General features: G+C 44.5%; 1 protein-coding gene across 2 annotated transcripts in view; it reads right to left on the reverse strand.

Annotated features, from left to right (window-relative positions):
* mdn1 (midasin AAA ATPase 1) overlaps positions 1–12,802 on the reverse strand; it is a 69,649-nt gene that overhangs the window by 14,715 nt on the left and 42,132 nt on the right. For both annotated transcript variants that reach the window (XM_038726454.1, XM_038726455.1), the window contains exons 58-80: positions 12,584–12,707; positions 11,935–12,099; positions 11,628–11,842; positions 11,162–11,549; positions 10,703–10,815; positions 9,784–10,453; positions 9,481–9,642; positions 8,480–8,765; positions 8,100–8,338; positions 7,645–7,740; positions 7,324–7,418; positions 6,617–6,741; positions 6,356–6,508; positions 5,266–5,375; positions 5,071–5,144; positions 4,780–4,963; positions 4,485–4,629; positions 4,026–4,172; positions 3,812–3,938; positions 1,989–2,094; positions 1,667–1,782; positions 426–830; positions 100–326 (exon numbers count right to left, since the gene is read on the reverse strand). In XM_038726454.1, the coding sequence (XP_038582382.1) occupies positions 100–326; positions 426–830; positions 1,667–1,782; positions 1,989–2,094; positions 3,812–3,938; positions 4,026–4,172; positions 4,485–4,629; positions 4,780–4,963; positions 5,071–5,144; positions 5,266–5,375; positions 6,356–6,508; positions 6,617–6,741; positions 7,324–7,418; positions 7,645–7,740; positions 8,100–8,338; positions 8,480–8,765; positions 9,481–9,642; positions 9,784–10,453; positions 10,703–10,815; positions 11,162–11,549; positions 11,628–11,842; positions 11,935–12,099; positions 12,584–12,707 (4,472 nt within the window). The remainder of the gene's footprint in view (positions 1–99; positions 327–425; positions 831–1,666; positions 1,783–1,988; positions 2,095–3,811; positions 3,939–4,025; positions 4,173–4,484; positions 4,630–4,779; positions 4,964–5,070; positions 5,145–5,265; positions 5,376–6,355; positions 6,509–6,616; positions 6,742–7,323; positions 7,419–7,644; positions 7,741–8,099; positions 8,339–8,479; positions 8,766–9,480; positions 9,643–9,783; positions 10,454–10,702; positions 10,816–11,161; positions 11,550–11,627; positions 11,843–11,934; positions 12,100–12,583; positions 12,708–12,802) is intronic.

The following is a 12,802-nucleotide window of genomic DNA, read 5'->3' on the forward strand; positions in this document are numbered from 1 at the left end:
TTATTAGTCATTATAAAATGCTTTATAATGTGATATGAATAGGCATACACTGTTACCAAAAGGAATGTCAGTATTAGGCTAACTGGTCAGTGCATTCACCTGAGTACTGCAGTCCCGGGGAGAACAGCTGGGCCTTCCAGGTGGTGAACTCTGTGATGTTGGCCTCCACCTGTCCTCTGACATACTGCAGGCTCTGAGGGATGGCCGGCTGGCTGTCTGCACTGCCGACACACATGGCCGGGGTGAAGAGCTGCTCCATGCTGGGCATCTGAGCCACTACAGCTCCAAGCTGGTCAAAGGCTGAACTGCATGTAACAAAATGGTTCCTGTGGAAAATAACAGTGCTGTTAATATATACATATAAAAAATACTTTTATTACTATTATATCAGATTTTAAATACACTTTTGTGTGATTATGTTTTACCATGCGTAGAGTACTCTCTCAGAGGTCTGCTGTGCCACATTGTCCAGCTCCACCTTTAGGCTTTGAGTCTGCTTCAACATTGCATTAATGCGCTGGTTCAGACCGCACCAGGCAGCGTCTCCCCTTCGAATCAGACAGCCGTGGGGTTGGCGCTGTGCTGCCAGCGGGGACGGGCACCTCAGGGTGTGCTGCCTGAAGCTGCTCGTCTCCTTCTGCTGGAGGTCCTCCGGGCAACACTGCAGCAGCCAGGCCAGCTGCTGCAGGAGCGTGGTGCACTGGGCAGCCAGCGCCTGGCCTCTGCTGACCCAACCCTGGAGAGAGGCCTGTGGAGGGAGGGTGCAGCCTGGGTCCTCACTGTGGCTCTGTAGGTGGGCCTTAATGTCCTGGAGGCTGTTTGTTAGCCTCCTGGGAGTGGTGATGAGACAAGAAGAGATAACAGTTTTATTATAATGCAAGTGTTTTTATGCGTTTCAAGACTTAAAGTGACAGTGTGCTATGCAAGATAATGACAAAAACAACTTTTCTATTCTAAATTTTAACACTTTCCATGTACAAAGCTAACATCCCTCCCTGTATTAAAACTTCTCATTTGCAGTCCCAAATTAAGATGAAATCCCTAAAATTAACTAAACATGCAAATGACCTCAATGTTGATGTAAATGCCGAACTCAAAAAATACACTTTATAATGTGTATGTTTGATGATGTTTATGTGTACGATTTTATTTTATTGAGTTTGAAGTTGAATTTAATTTTTCACAAATCTTCCTTCATGTAAAATGTGAACACCGTCAAAGAAATTTTCTTCCCAGCTACAGGTCAGCTCTGGCTGCTGTTTTTTAGCTGACCCTGATCACCTTATTTAGGCAAATTAATGAAAAGAAATTTCCCCAATGGGATCAATATAATAATCATCAAATTGTTTTGTCAACAAGATGTCACCATTACATGAGAAGCATTAATATTATTCTTTTTTTTTTTTTTTCCCCCTGAAGATGAAGGACACACCTTACCCCACCAAGTTTGTTTTACTCATTAAAATCTTACACTTTGACCTCTTCAGCCCTGTTTTTTTTTAAATTTACAGTTAATATTCTTCAGGGATAAGTCCATAACGGATGTAGCTCTTTGTAGCAAAGATGGACATACGATCAAATAACCACTTCTGAAACCAAACGTTCACCCCAGTTCTTTTGTTCCATACTGTGTCTTGTAAACACAGTCGTGTGGCTGCAGACTGACCTGAGATGGATCCACTGCTCAGTGAGCTTGGCCAGTCGTCCCCTCTGTCTGAGGAGCAGCTTGAAAAGATGAGAGGAGAAACCTCTACAGCGCTCTATGTTCCCCAGACCCAGCTCCTACAACCAAACAAGGACACACACACACACACACACACACACACACACACACACACACACACTTTAAAGTACAGGGCCAAAATACACAGACAACACACTGAGGAACTGCAGATGCTAAAATGTGCTCTTCATCTGTAATACCCAGAGCTGTAAGAGTAGTTACTGCTATATTATGGACCACCAGACAATCAGTACATGTGTCTCACCTTGGCTGCGTGCTGAAGAGCCGTCTGCAGGGCTGTTCTCCTGGCCCATGAACGGTAGAAGTACTTCTGACATCCATCCCAAGCTGTCAACAACTCTGTAATCAACCTATAATATCAAGAATGCAGAGGAGAAGGCTTTCAGAGAGTACACAATACATATTCTAGAGATGTCCACTACTTAGGATTTACCTAGCATTAAACTTGGTTTCTCTGTAAAATGTATGATCAGATTAATTCAGTGATGTCTCCCTTAGAAACAAGTGACAAACAGCTACCACGCTGGTCAGCAGACCATGACTGTATGTGTACAAAAACCTTTGAATGTATTGAACTGAGAAATGTGTTTTAATGAATTCAACTTTGTATCATACTAATTATTCAGTCAAGTCAATTTAACCTAAATAGCTCAATATCACAAATCACTTTTTTGACTAAATTATTTATACGACTTGTTAGTTATTCACCCATCTAGTGTATATCATTTCTGTATATAATGTTTGTTTTTCTGAGAAGCATAAAGGGAACTACAACTTAATCCCATAATACAACCCTGTGTTGTGAAATGTTAAAATCAATCTACCTTGTAAAGTCTGCCTACATAAGTTTCCTTGTCAAACCAGACCAAATAAGGCTGTGGTGAAAAAGTGTATTTAATTAAGCTAGAATGTGCATTTAATAAAGAATTCAATTTTTCATTTTGCAATTCTGACAACGATAAGTGCTACAACAAGTAATTTAATAGTACACACATAACGGACATGGTAGTTCCAGTTAGAAGTCGAGCTGCTGCATTCTGGACTAACTGTTACTGATGAAGAGATGACTGATCCATTCCAACATATAAAGAATTACACTAGTCTAGTCTAGAGACGTTATAAATGTATGGATTACTCTTTCAGGTGGGGCTTGACTATAGCCAACAGTCTCAGCTGGGAGAAACAACAGATTTTTAAAAGTACTGTCATAGATCACACCCAGATTCTTGGTAGACTTATTGACCCTTAAGTACCTAAACAAGCACTTTCCCTATTAAGACAGATGCTGTGTGCATTTACGCACTAGGCACAGCAGCATTGAATCTCCCGAAACTCCCGACAGGATCAGTCAGGATGAACCGACAGCAGCCTCTCTGATCATGAAAGTAATTCATTAAAGCACAAACACACAGCCTATAGAAATATATTTACCCATGATCCATCAGAGGAGCTACCATCTTGTTATGAGGAGCTGAGCTACTCCGTAGTTTGCCCCCTGCTACAATCTCCACTGTCAGATTTGGCAGCAGGAAACAACATTACTCTTTTACTCATGGATTTGTATGTCTGCTGCTGAAATGTTTCTTGGTGTTGGTAAATTATTAAAAACACCACTTAATTTCGGCTTAAAATGCCTTGTAACGCACTATAACATTGCGTTATATTACGGTGTTAAGCAAAAAGCAATACATTACTGTAATTGCGTTACTTCACTGGATGAAGGGACCAAGAGTCAATGGATTAAACACATCTGGTGAGATGCATCTGTGCATGGAACATGGCTAAGCCACCTAAATAGTAGAATTCAAGCAATGAGCTTTGGCTAGCATTACAGCGTTAACATGGTGACACCAAAGATGTAGTTCATGGAGCGATTTTTACATAAAACTAAATGTTACTTTATTGTTTTATAACAAACTGCAATGTTCTTGACATACAAAAATTTCTTTCACATCATCACAATTTCTAGTAACTTCATGTGTGTAATTCAGGGCACAATTGAAACGGGATCAATAACCAGAATAAATACAAAGTCACTCAGTGCATCTATGAACAGGTTCTACTTACAGACTCTCGGCCTGCTCCTGTTTCCTGACAGCAGAAAGAGCGGTACTCATCTCCAGTGGCTGCATACAGAGGATTTTCTCTGGGTCAGTTGTCCTGTTCCACGTCAGGCCCTTACGGTATGACAGACCTTAACGGGGGGTATAAAGAGAGAGGTTTTTTCTTTCTGAGACTTCAATCTCTACGTGACACCTGTACATCAGAGAGGAAAACTCACCTATTTCTGTGAGCATCTTGAACAGGTCGGACAGAGCTCTCTGCTTCTGCTGCAGGATGTGCTTGACCTCAGCCTTCTGCTTCTCTTTCTCTGCTGACATGTCAATAGTGAGGCCCTGCAGGTCCCGCAGGTTGCTGATGACCTCACCTGAAAAAAAGAAGTAGTAAGCATAAAGTAGAATCGGGGCTGATGGGAATGCCATTGGTTTTGCAGGTATTTGGTCATAGAGAAATGGACAAATTAAAGGTTTGGTCTAATGATGATGCGAGGTTTAAAGTCAATAGTAGTGATATTTCAGGACTAAAGTGATGGACAAACAGACCAGTAATAGTAAAAGGTAAATCATCCTGAAGGCGGTGCCAAACAACAAATCCTTTTGAATTCATTTGAATGTGCTCAGTAAATATCACGTCAGTCTGTCTGAATAACTTTGATATCTATTGTGTACGAGTTCTTCACCAGTGAAGTAGTCCAGGTCTTCAGCCAGCTCAGGAACTGGGTTTTTCTTCAGCAGCTGTGCGCACATTTTCTTCATCTTCCTGGCCAGAACAGGCAGACGTCCCTGTAGCGATGAAGCTTCAACTCCTTCATCTGGGCCCTCATCCTGAAATGTGCAATTTTGGTTATTCATTCATTATTTATCATTATAAAGCACACAACAATAACTGAGATTAGAAGAAAATCAGAAAGAACAAAAACAGATTATTCATTTGAGATAAAGAGTAACTATAGAAACACTCTTTGAGACTCGTACCTGCAGATCTCTGCCCTTCCCAGGCAGGGTGCTCTTCAGTGCCTGGTGAACCCGATGGATGGGTGTTTCCTCTGGGTTGGCATCTACACTGTCCAAGCTAGCGTTGCTTCCCTGTTCCACCAGGGCGGGAACACTCGGACCATTCAGAGCCTCCTCAAACTTCTTCACAAACTTGAAGAGAGTCCTGAGAGAAAACAATATACTGTAGGCACAACAACGTTGGGTGTGGGACAGCTATTTGTCCTGTCAAAGAGTCCTTGGGTGGGACACTAAGTCGCAGTGATAGCTTACCGATGGGTTTTCTCTACTGACTGTTTGATGGACCAGAAGCTGACATCGTTCCACTTGGAGATCTTGACAAAGTCCTGAGGACAACAATTCACACCACAGTGCAACTTAAGAATGTGTATGCGCTGTTTTACTCTGACATGTACAGACAAGGTTTCAGAGTACTGGTATACAATGAAAAAGGACACTAGTATAAACCTTGAGCTCCTTCTCGATGGGCTGTCTGAGCTGACTAATTCTGGTCTGGATGCAGTTGGAGAACTGACTGTAGTATTTGTGCAGGTTCCACAAAAGACTGGACAATGACTCTGTAAGATAAGGAAAGAGTTTACAGTTACCATCAAAGCTGCAGTCTCTCACAGCCAAAAGCAACAAATACTAGATCGGATGTTTTTAGGAACGATAAACTGCACTGATGAGATGGTCATTTCCATCTCAGTGTTGAGTTCAGGTATGCTTGAGATAGTTTGATGCATGACATGTAGACAATGGACTGATGGCCAGAGTCTTCATTCATAAGCATATCGTTAGTGACTTTCAGCAGAGCAGTTTCAGTACAATGCCGTTTGCAAGAACCATTGTGGTGTGATGGCTTCCACTGTTTCCAGTAGTTGTTTTCAATTACTTTTGAGACAAAAGGCACTTTTACACTGCCTTATTTTTCAGGATAATTCCGCCAATTTGCGCTGTATGAAAGGTACCGAGCCGGAAATGGGGGTTAGATTTCATCGCTCTTTCAAAAATCATCAAGGCCACAGGATATACGTGCATGTGTGACACAGAGTGACAGACACACAGGGGAGAGCAGAGTGCTCTCTGCTGGACACGACTGAAGGATCCGTCTCTCGGTTTCTTTTTAATTGTCATTAATCAGCTGTTTTAAACACAGATAGCAATATATCTGCTATTAGCTCATATCAGTCGACACAGCGATTTATCGGTCTGGCTCGACTGGAAAACAATCCTTTCATACACTTACAAGGTATCATGTGCTTTATTATGTACAACATTTTAATTGATCATTTCTATGGTAAAAAGAATATTTTGCACTTCTCTGAAACCAGGTGCTCCATCACGGACCTTCACTATTGCACCCGTTGCTTGCAATAAAGGTTAAATATTAAAGTTAAACGTTGGTTTTGATAAAAAGCACCACAGAATGAGGACTGTGGATTTTGTCCCCAATCTACTACATTGTACTAATAATTACTCTTTCAACGCACATAGGGCATGAGAGTGTGTGTTAAGATAGACTTGTCTTGTAAAGGACAGAGTAGTGATGGCTGACCTTGTCCAGGCTGGTTGGAGACCAGCAGGAGGTGGCAGTGGAAGCTGAGCAGCATGGCCAGGCGGCTGTGGAACTCTCCCAGGGTGGAGCCCTCCATAAAGGCCTGGAGGGTGGAGGACAAAGAGGACAGGGAGAGGTGCTCCACCTCCTCATCTGGAGAGGACAGAAAGACAAGAAGTCTTAGCAGTATTCATTATTTTCCTAACTACAGTTTGTGTCTGCAAAACTGATTTAATTCTTTCATTCTCATTGTGTATGTACCTGTATTAGCATCTGTCCTCTGTTCCTCCAGATATCTCTCTACTAGCTGGTAGATAGAGAACCAGTGTTTGGTTGATTTCTCAGTGTGCCGCTTCATTGCGTTGTCCAGACTGCTTGACCAGCAACTACATGCACCACACAAGAATGACAGGACACATTAATATTCTGCACACCAGAGCAGGAAATAGCTCGTATATTCTTATATCCTGGGTGAGAAAAACAGGACAAGTTGAGGATTCCAGTTTTCTAAAAAGTACTTTTGTGTCCTCAGTCTGAAAGAGGGCATGGAGGGAAAACCTACTATACTTTTCTATATTCTGTTGGTTTTAACATGTGCTTCCCGGCTACACTGCCCGTGAATAACAGGACGACAGGCGACACAGAGCGCACATTCGAAACACAAGATGCAGAGAACTTTCTTAACACACTGGGACGGCAACGGTCAGAATGCGCTTCCTTTACATGGCCATAATTTATTCTACCCAGGATTGAGTAAGTTTCTTTAAAAAGCAATTCAACATAAGACTTTAAAATGTTTTAATGCAGACTATGTAATTGATATGTATGTTAATGCAACCATGTTAACTAACTGATTTATTCTTGTTTTGCAATATCTGGTTCTTTGTTTGGTTTTGTAAAAGTTGTCAATTTTTCCATCTAAAAAGTAGCACAAGCTGCTGGATGGATTTGAGCTCTCTGTGTCTTACTTGAGCTCCAGTTTGCGCCACTGGATAATGAGCTGGGTGACTGGTTCAAGTTCCTTCCGCAGAGAGACTGAGCGGCTGGCGTTATTCTCCCAGTCCTGATGAGAACAGACGTGACAAGAAATCACACAGAGCTCACCTCTGTGCAACACGCTAACATTTCAGAAACTACAACTGGCAGATTTTTGGTATTTTTACTTGATAGATTAAGATGGTTATTAAAATGTTATTGATCTCTCTTGGAGATTTCTCGCACTACATGGAATTCTGAAACACACTAATGTTGCCATGCATGGCACGTGAGGTATCCTGCTGACAGCTCACCTGTGCTTTACTGAGCAGGATCTCCAGACCATTGAGGAACTTGGCCAGTGGACTGGCCAGGCTAAAGGCCATGATCCTCTCCATCACCACAGTCAGCTAGAAAACAACACAGAGGCAGGATTACACATTATAGCAACCAAGGCCAAAGTCACACAACTTATCTGAAGAGTCCATACTAAAGCAAGGAGCAGGAGACAACATAATTTGTCTACAGGCCACAGGTGCAATCACATGGAATATTTTACTGCTTTTCCACACTGTGTATAGATGGTATAACTTTACACTTCCAGATGGATGTCAGTTTGGCAGATACACAGTAGATAGTAATACAGTTTATGTCTACTTAACACCAGTGAAATTGATCCCTGTTATGCTTTTTGTAGATGAAGGTTTGGAAGATTTATCAGTACCTGTCCTGATTAAATACACTAACCTGCTAACAAATGGTAACTGACCTGTTCCAGAGCCGGGTGCTCCGGCCACTCCTGCAGTCTCTGCTTCACTGCCACACTCAGCTGCTCCAGGACAGGAAGACAGAGCCGGGCCTCGCTCATGTTGGGCTGCTGGTAGAAGTCATAAGGTCCTTCTGAGGTGACGGCCAAACCATCGGGACCGCTCGAGCCCTGCACAGTGTTCTGGAGGAGGGCAGAGAGCAGCAGTTCACTGCCTGTGAGCTGCTGGTCCAGTTCAGCATCTGAGGGGAGGACACAGGAGTCATTATCCACTTTGCATCTGCAAACAATGATGATTACAAGATGACATGTCTGCTGTGCTGCTACAAAATGATGAAAAATGTTCCTGTTGCACATGAGTGACAGCAAACAAGGACACTGACCAATCAGATGATAGAAGCGTGACATCACAGGAGTAGCGATCTGATAGGAGGAAATCAGGGCTTTGATGTGTTCTCTACTGTTGTTGGCTGGAACTGTGCTCTGGTACCACAGGGATCTGGCATATCCCAGACACAGACGCTGGTGAACCTGGACCACTGTATTCATGGCAGCTGGAGATGGGAAGCTGCTCTTACAGGACTCGTCCTGGGCTTTCTCTTCCTCCTCCTCAAGTCCTGAGTCTGCTGGACCCTCCAGACTTGCTTGGGACATGATGTCTGCAAAGTCCTGATGAGGTATGGACACATACAGTGAGCTAGTATTTATAAAGACACTTGAATGTTTTTTGTCAAGACAGTACAATTTTTGTCCCTTCAGTGGCTGAAGAGATGGTTGGCCATGTCTAAATGTAGGTCTTTGGTCTAAATGAAAACAACCAAGTCTTTTACTGTATCTGATGTGTCTGGATTGATATTCCTGCTGCATTTTATTTATGAGCTATTTAGCCCAGCTCCAGCCATGGTCATTCCAAAATGTAAACTTCCAGCAGGGACCTGAGGAGGAAATTTCCATCCATAGAATCTGAAATTTTGATGAGGGATACTTTCTACAAATACATTTTTAGCCCCACTACTGTCCATCATCAGTATGTCTTTCTAGATGTGAGTTGTTTAACACATCTAGATGCAAGTACCAGGAAATAAAAGCTGAAATTCTGAACTCTTGTCTCATCTTTTGATCTTAAACCCAAATGTCTTCAGTGAACAACAAAAACAAAGGAATTTGCCTCACCGTTCCAATACTTTCGGAGAGGACTCTAACATGTCAGTTAAATACTTTGATTTTGATTTTAATTATGGTACTGTGATTAGGCCAGTCTGTTGACACTTCACCAAGGTCTGACCAGTGCCTGCTTATTTTAATGATCATGTTTCTCATTACGACAGATGAGACAGATGGAATCAGGTGCACTGTCATCTTATCTAACACTATATTTGAATACCTTGTTGAACTGAGGGAATTGACACCTGAAGTCCCTCTCCTCCTGCTCATCCTCTGTCAGTCCTGAGCCATGTAGTCGACTGCGGTTGCGGTACAGACTGGCCTCCAGCTGCTCTCGCTCTCGCTTCAGTCTCTCCTGCTCGTCCCACTCGTTCACCAGAGCCTGAGATACATCATGTTACAGTCAGCACAGCAACAGCATGCATTTAATCTAGAAAGTTTGACAAAAATGTTCAGTCTTGTTGAAGAGAGTCAAAAGTTAACCCTGACATCAAGGGCTCTAGGTGTAAACTGAAGCTCTGACCTGACAGATGTGTCTGAAGAGGCTGCGTGTCTCAGGACTGAACTCTCCTGTGCTCAGGGTGTGGCACTGCACATACAGCAGAGCATTCAGGAGCAGCGTGGAGGACTGGGGGACCACATGCTCGGAGTCCTGCTGCTGGGGTAGAAGCTTCACCAGGCAGCGCAGAACGTCCATGCAAGTCCTGGAGCAGAGGAAGTCTGCGCGGGCCAGGTAGGACGGCAGGCTGGGGGACAGGGAGGGGAACGCCAGCAAGCAGGACACAAACTTGGGCAGACCAGGTACTGGCGTGAGCGAGGCGGCCACCTGAGAGGCCACCAGCCTCATGCCGTGTTGGAGCTGGAGGATCCCGATCCGCAACGGCCCGACCACATCGGGGTACAGGGGATATTCCTCCAGCAGTCTCTGGCAGAAGCGCTGCTGGGAGTTCTGCCACACAGCCTCCTCCTTCAGCAGACCCTGGACTGCCGACCTAGATTTGGAGGAGCCCTGCAGGGCCTTCAGCAGGTGGGACAGCAGGTCTTCCACAGCCGATGCCTGACCGATGCTGCAGAGGTAGTGCTGCAGCTCCTGGAAGAGGCGACCGTACTGGGGTTCATGAGGTCGACAGGCCTGCTTCCTGGAGAGCTCAGCTATCTGCTCCTTCACCTGCTGCATGCGGATCCACAGATACCTAACAAGAAGTCAGAAACAAGTGCTTAAAGGATAGCTTCAGATATCACTGGAATCATTCCTCAGCTGTGGTGGAGTACAGGAATGCACACACACACCCCACAATTCTCAATTCTCATCCCTGTCTATTTAATGTGTTCATTTAAATGTTAATGTGCATGAGCAAAATAAACTAAACGTTCTCATTTTTAAGTTGCCAAAAGTTCTCAGTTGAAAAAGCAAGCCATGTGACCTTGCGGCTGGTTCTGACCTGATTCGAGGATGCTGGAAGCCATCAGTGGTGCTGCTCTCCTCCAGCTCTGCTCCGGTCATTAGCTGAGATGACAGGCTGCGTCCTCTCCACTCCTCCTGCAGCAGAGCCAGCTGCAACACACATGCCAATCCAACCATCAATTAAGCATCTTCTAGTGACCACCTCCCTGCATGCATCACATCCAAATCTAAATACATATCTAATACTGGAGTTCTGAGGCAGGACTGTTTTTCAGTTTCAGCTATATAGCAGATAAACCTTTATAACTTATAATTCCACGACAGAAGGTATTGGCTAAGAGCCATTCTGGTCAGGATTGTTATAATAATCATCAATCAGATCTGGAAGTACTTACTGCAGAAATGCTTTTTAGAAAAGTAAAAGGTAGTCAAAGGCAAAAATAAAAATGAACTGTGTGCCTTGGATGGGATGAAAACCAAATACAGAGTTGCTGACCTCCTGCTGAGCGTAGTTGAGTTTGTAGGCCCTCTTCACAGCTGGGTCAAAGATGGTCTGTGGGGTCCACACTTTGATCTGCAGCAGGCCCATGTTGACCCAGAACACTCCGGAGCGGGCCAGCTGGTTGGAGCCTTGGACTTTGCTTTGGACGTACTGCTGCAGGCAGTTGATGCAGGCCTCCACCAGGCCATCAGGGAGCCGATTGGGGGGCAGGAAGTCTCTGAAGACCGTCTGGATCTCCTGGGCAGCTATCAGAGGGTCAGGGTCCTCCACCAGGCTCTCACAGCTCTCCATGTAGCCCTCCTGCAGGCTAGGAGGCAGCAGGTCAGCCATGCTCTGAAGCTGCCGACGCAGGACCGCACCCTGGAGCCTGAAGTCTGTGCCCCTGTGGTGGAACGGGGGTGATTAGTAAGTTGAAAAATAATAAATGCTAGTGAAGAACATTTTTAATGTTTTAATCTACCTGAACTCAGCCAGTGCATGGATGGCCATATTGTCCCACAACACAGCAGACACATCCTGCAGCTGCTGGATCCTCTCCTTCCACTCCCCCAGGGTGACATGGGAAAGAGACAGGAGGGCTGCCCCTGACGGCTCCCACTGACCTCCAGTCTCACTGCTGCTGAGCACTCCCAGCATGCAACGAGACCACACTGCTTTACTCAGCAAGGGTGGACCCTGAAAAACACATGCACATGTATGAAAACAGAGACTCATATTAGACTGATTTTAATCCAGTAACAACAACAGGAGTTTGTAAAGGCCAGTACCATGTTGTCTGCTCCGTGGTGCAGCTTTGGAGCTAGCTGGGTCTCAGGTCTCAGTGGGTCCCATTTCAGCCAGCGGTCAGGGTCTGAGGTCACACTGCTGGTCCATAGGGCAGCTAAAGCCTCTGATAGCAGCTCACACCACACAAACTGCAGCTCCTCAGCCGGCTGGAGGGGAGAACAATCATGGGGGGGGGGGGGGGGGGGGGGGTTACATGGCCATCTTAGACCCCTAGGCCACCTGAATTGTTTTTAATCCACAGTTTGAAATGTATCAAATCTGAAGTTGGCTGCAACTACGGCTGTACCCAAAATCAGATTTTTCTAAATTTGCAATGAGTCAGAAATTTGGGCAGATGCTTCCTCACCAAGAATTCTTAAATTACATCTTCTTCTCACTCACTGAAAAGCTCAAAATCTGAGTGTAAATCATTTTAATAAAGTTTAACTGCTGGACACATGATGTCCACTCTTAGTGTCTGTGACATGAAGGCTTGAAGTTTCCACAGCACACTTGTGTAATTGGCAAATTGGACCATAAACTCTGTACATCCCAGCATAAAGCCAACATCAACAGAATGACAATAAGCAAAACACATTTTTGGAGTAGAAGGGGACTTTTATATCGTTACTGAAACCTTATTCTACTGACCCTGTCACTGCTGAGCAGGAACCACAGCGGCTGGAGCTGGCTGACGTTCATCGGTGTGGACTGGAGGCAGTAGCGCAGGTGTCTGGAGAGTTCTTGACGTATGCTGTCCTCCGCCTCCTGGTCACTGCAAATCGACAGGAAGAGTTCACTGAACAGTCCAACTGTTTCAAGATCTGTCCCCATAAATCATTTTGCTTTGTTGAGGAGGGAATGATGTTT

This window comes from Micropterus salmoides, unplaced genomic scaffold (genome assembly GCF_014851395.1).
Source record: "Micropterus salmoides isolate LMB-PRFRI ecotype aquatic unplaced genomic scaffold, ASM1485139v1 Ms_hic_scaffold_18, whole genome shotgun sequence".
Classification (NCBI taxonomy): Eukaryota; Metazoa; Chordata; class Actinopteri; order Centrarchiformes; family Centrarchidae; genus Micropterus; species Micropterus salmoides.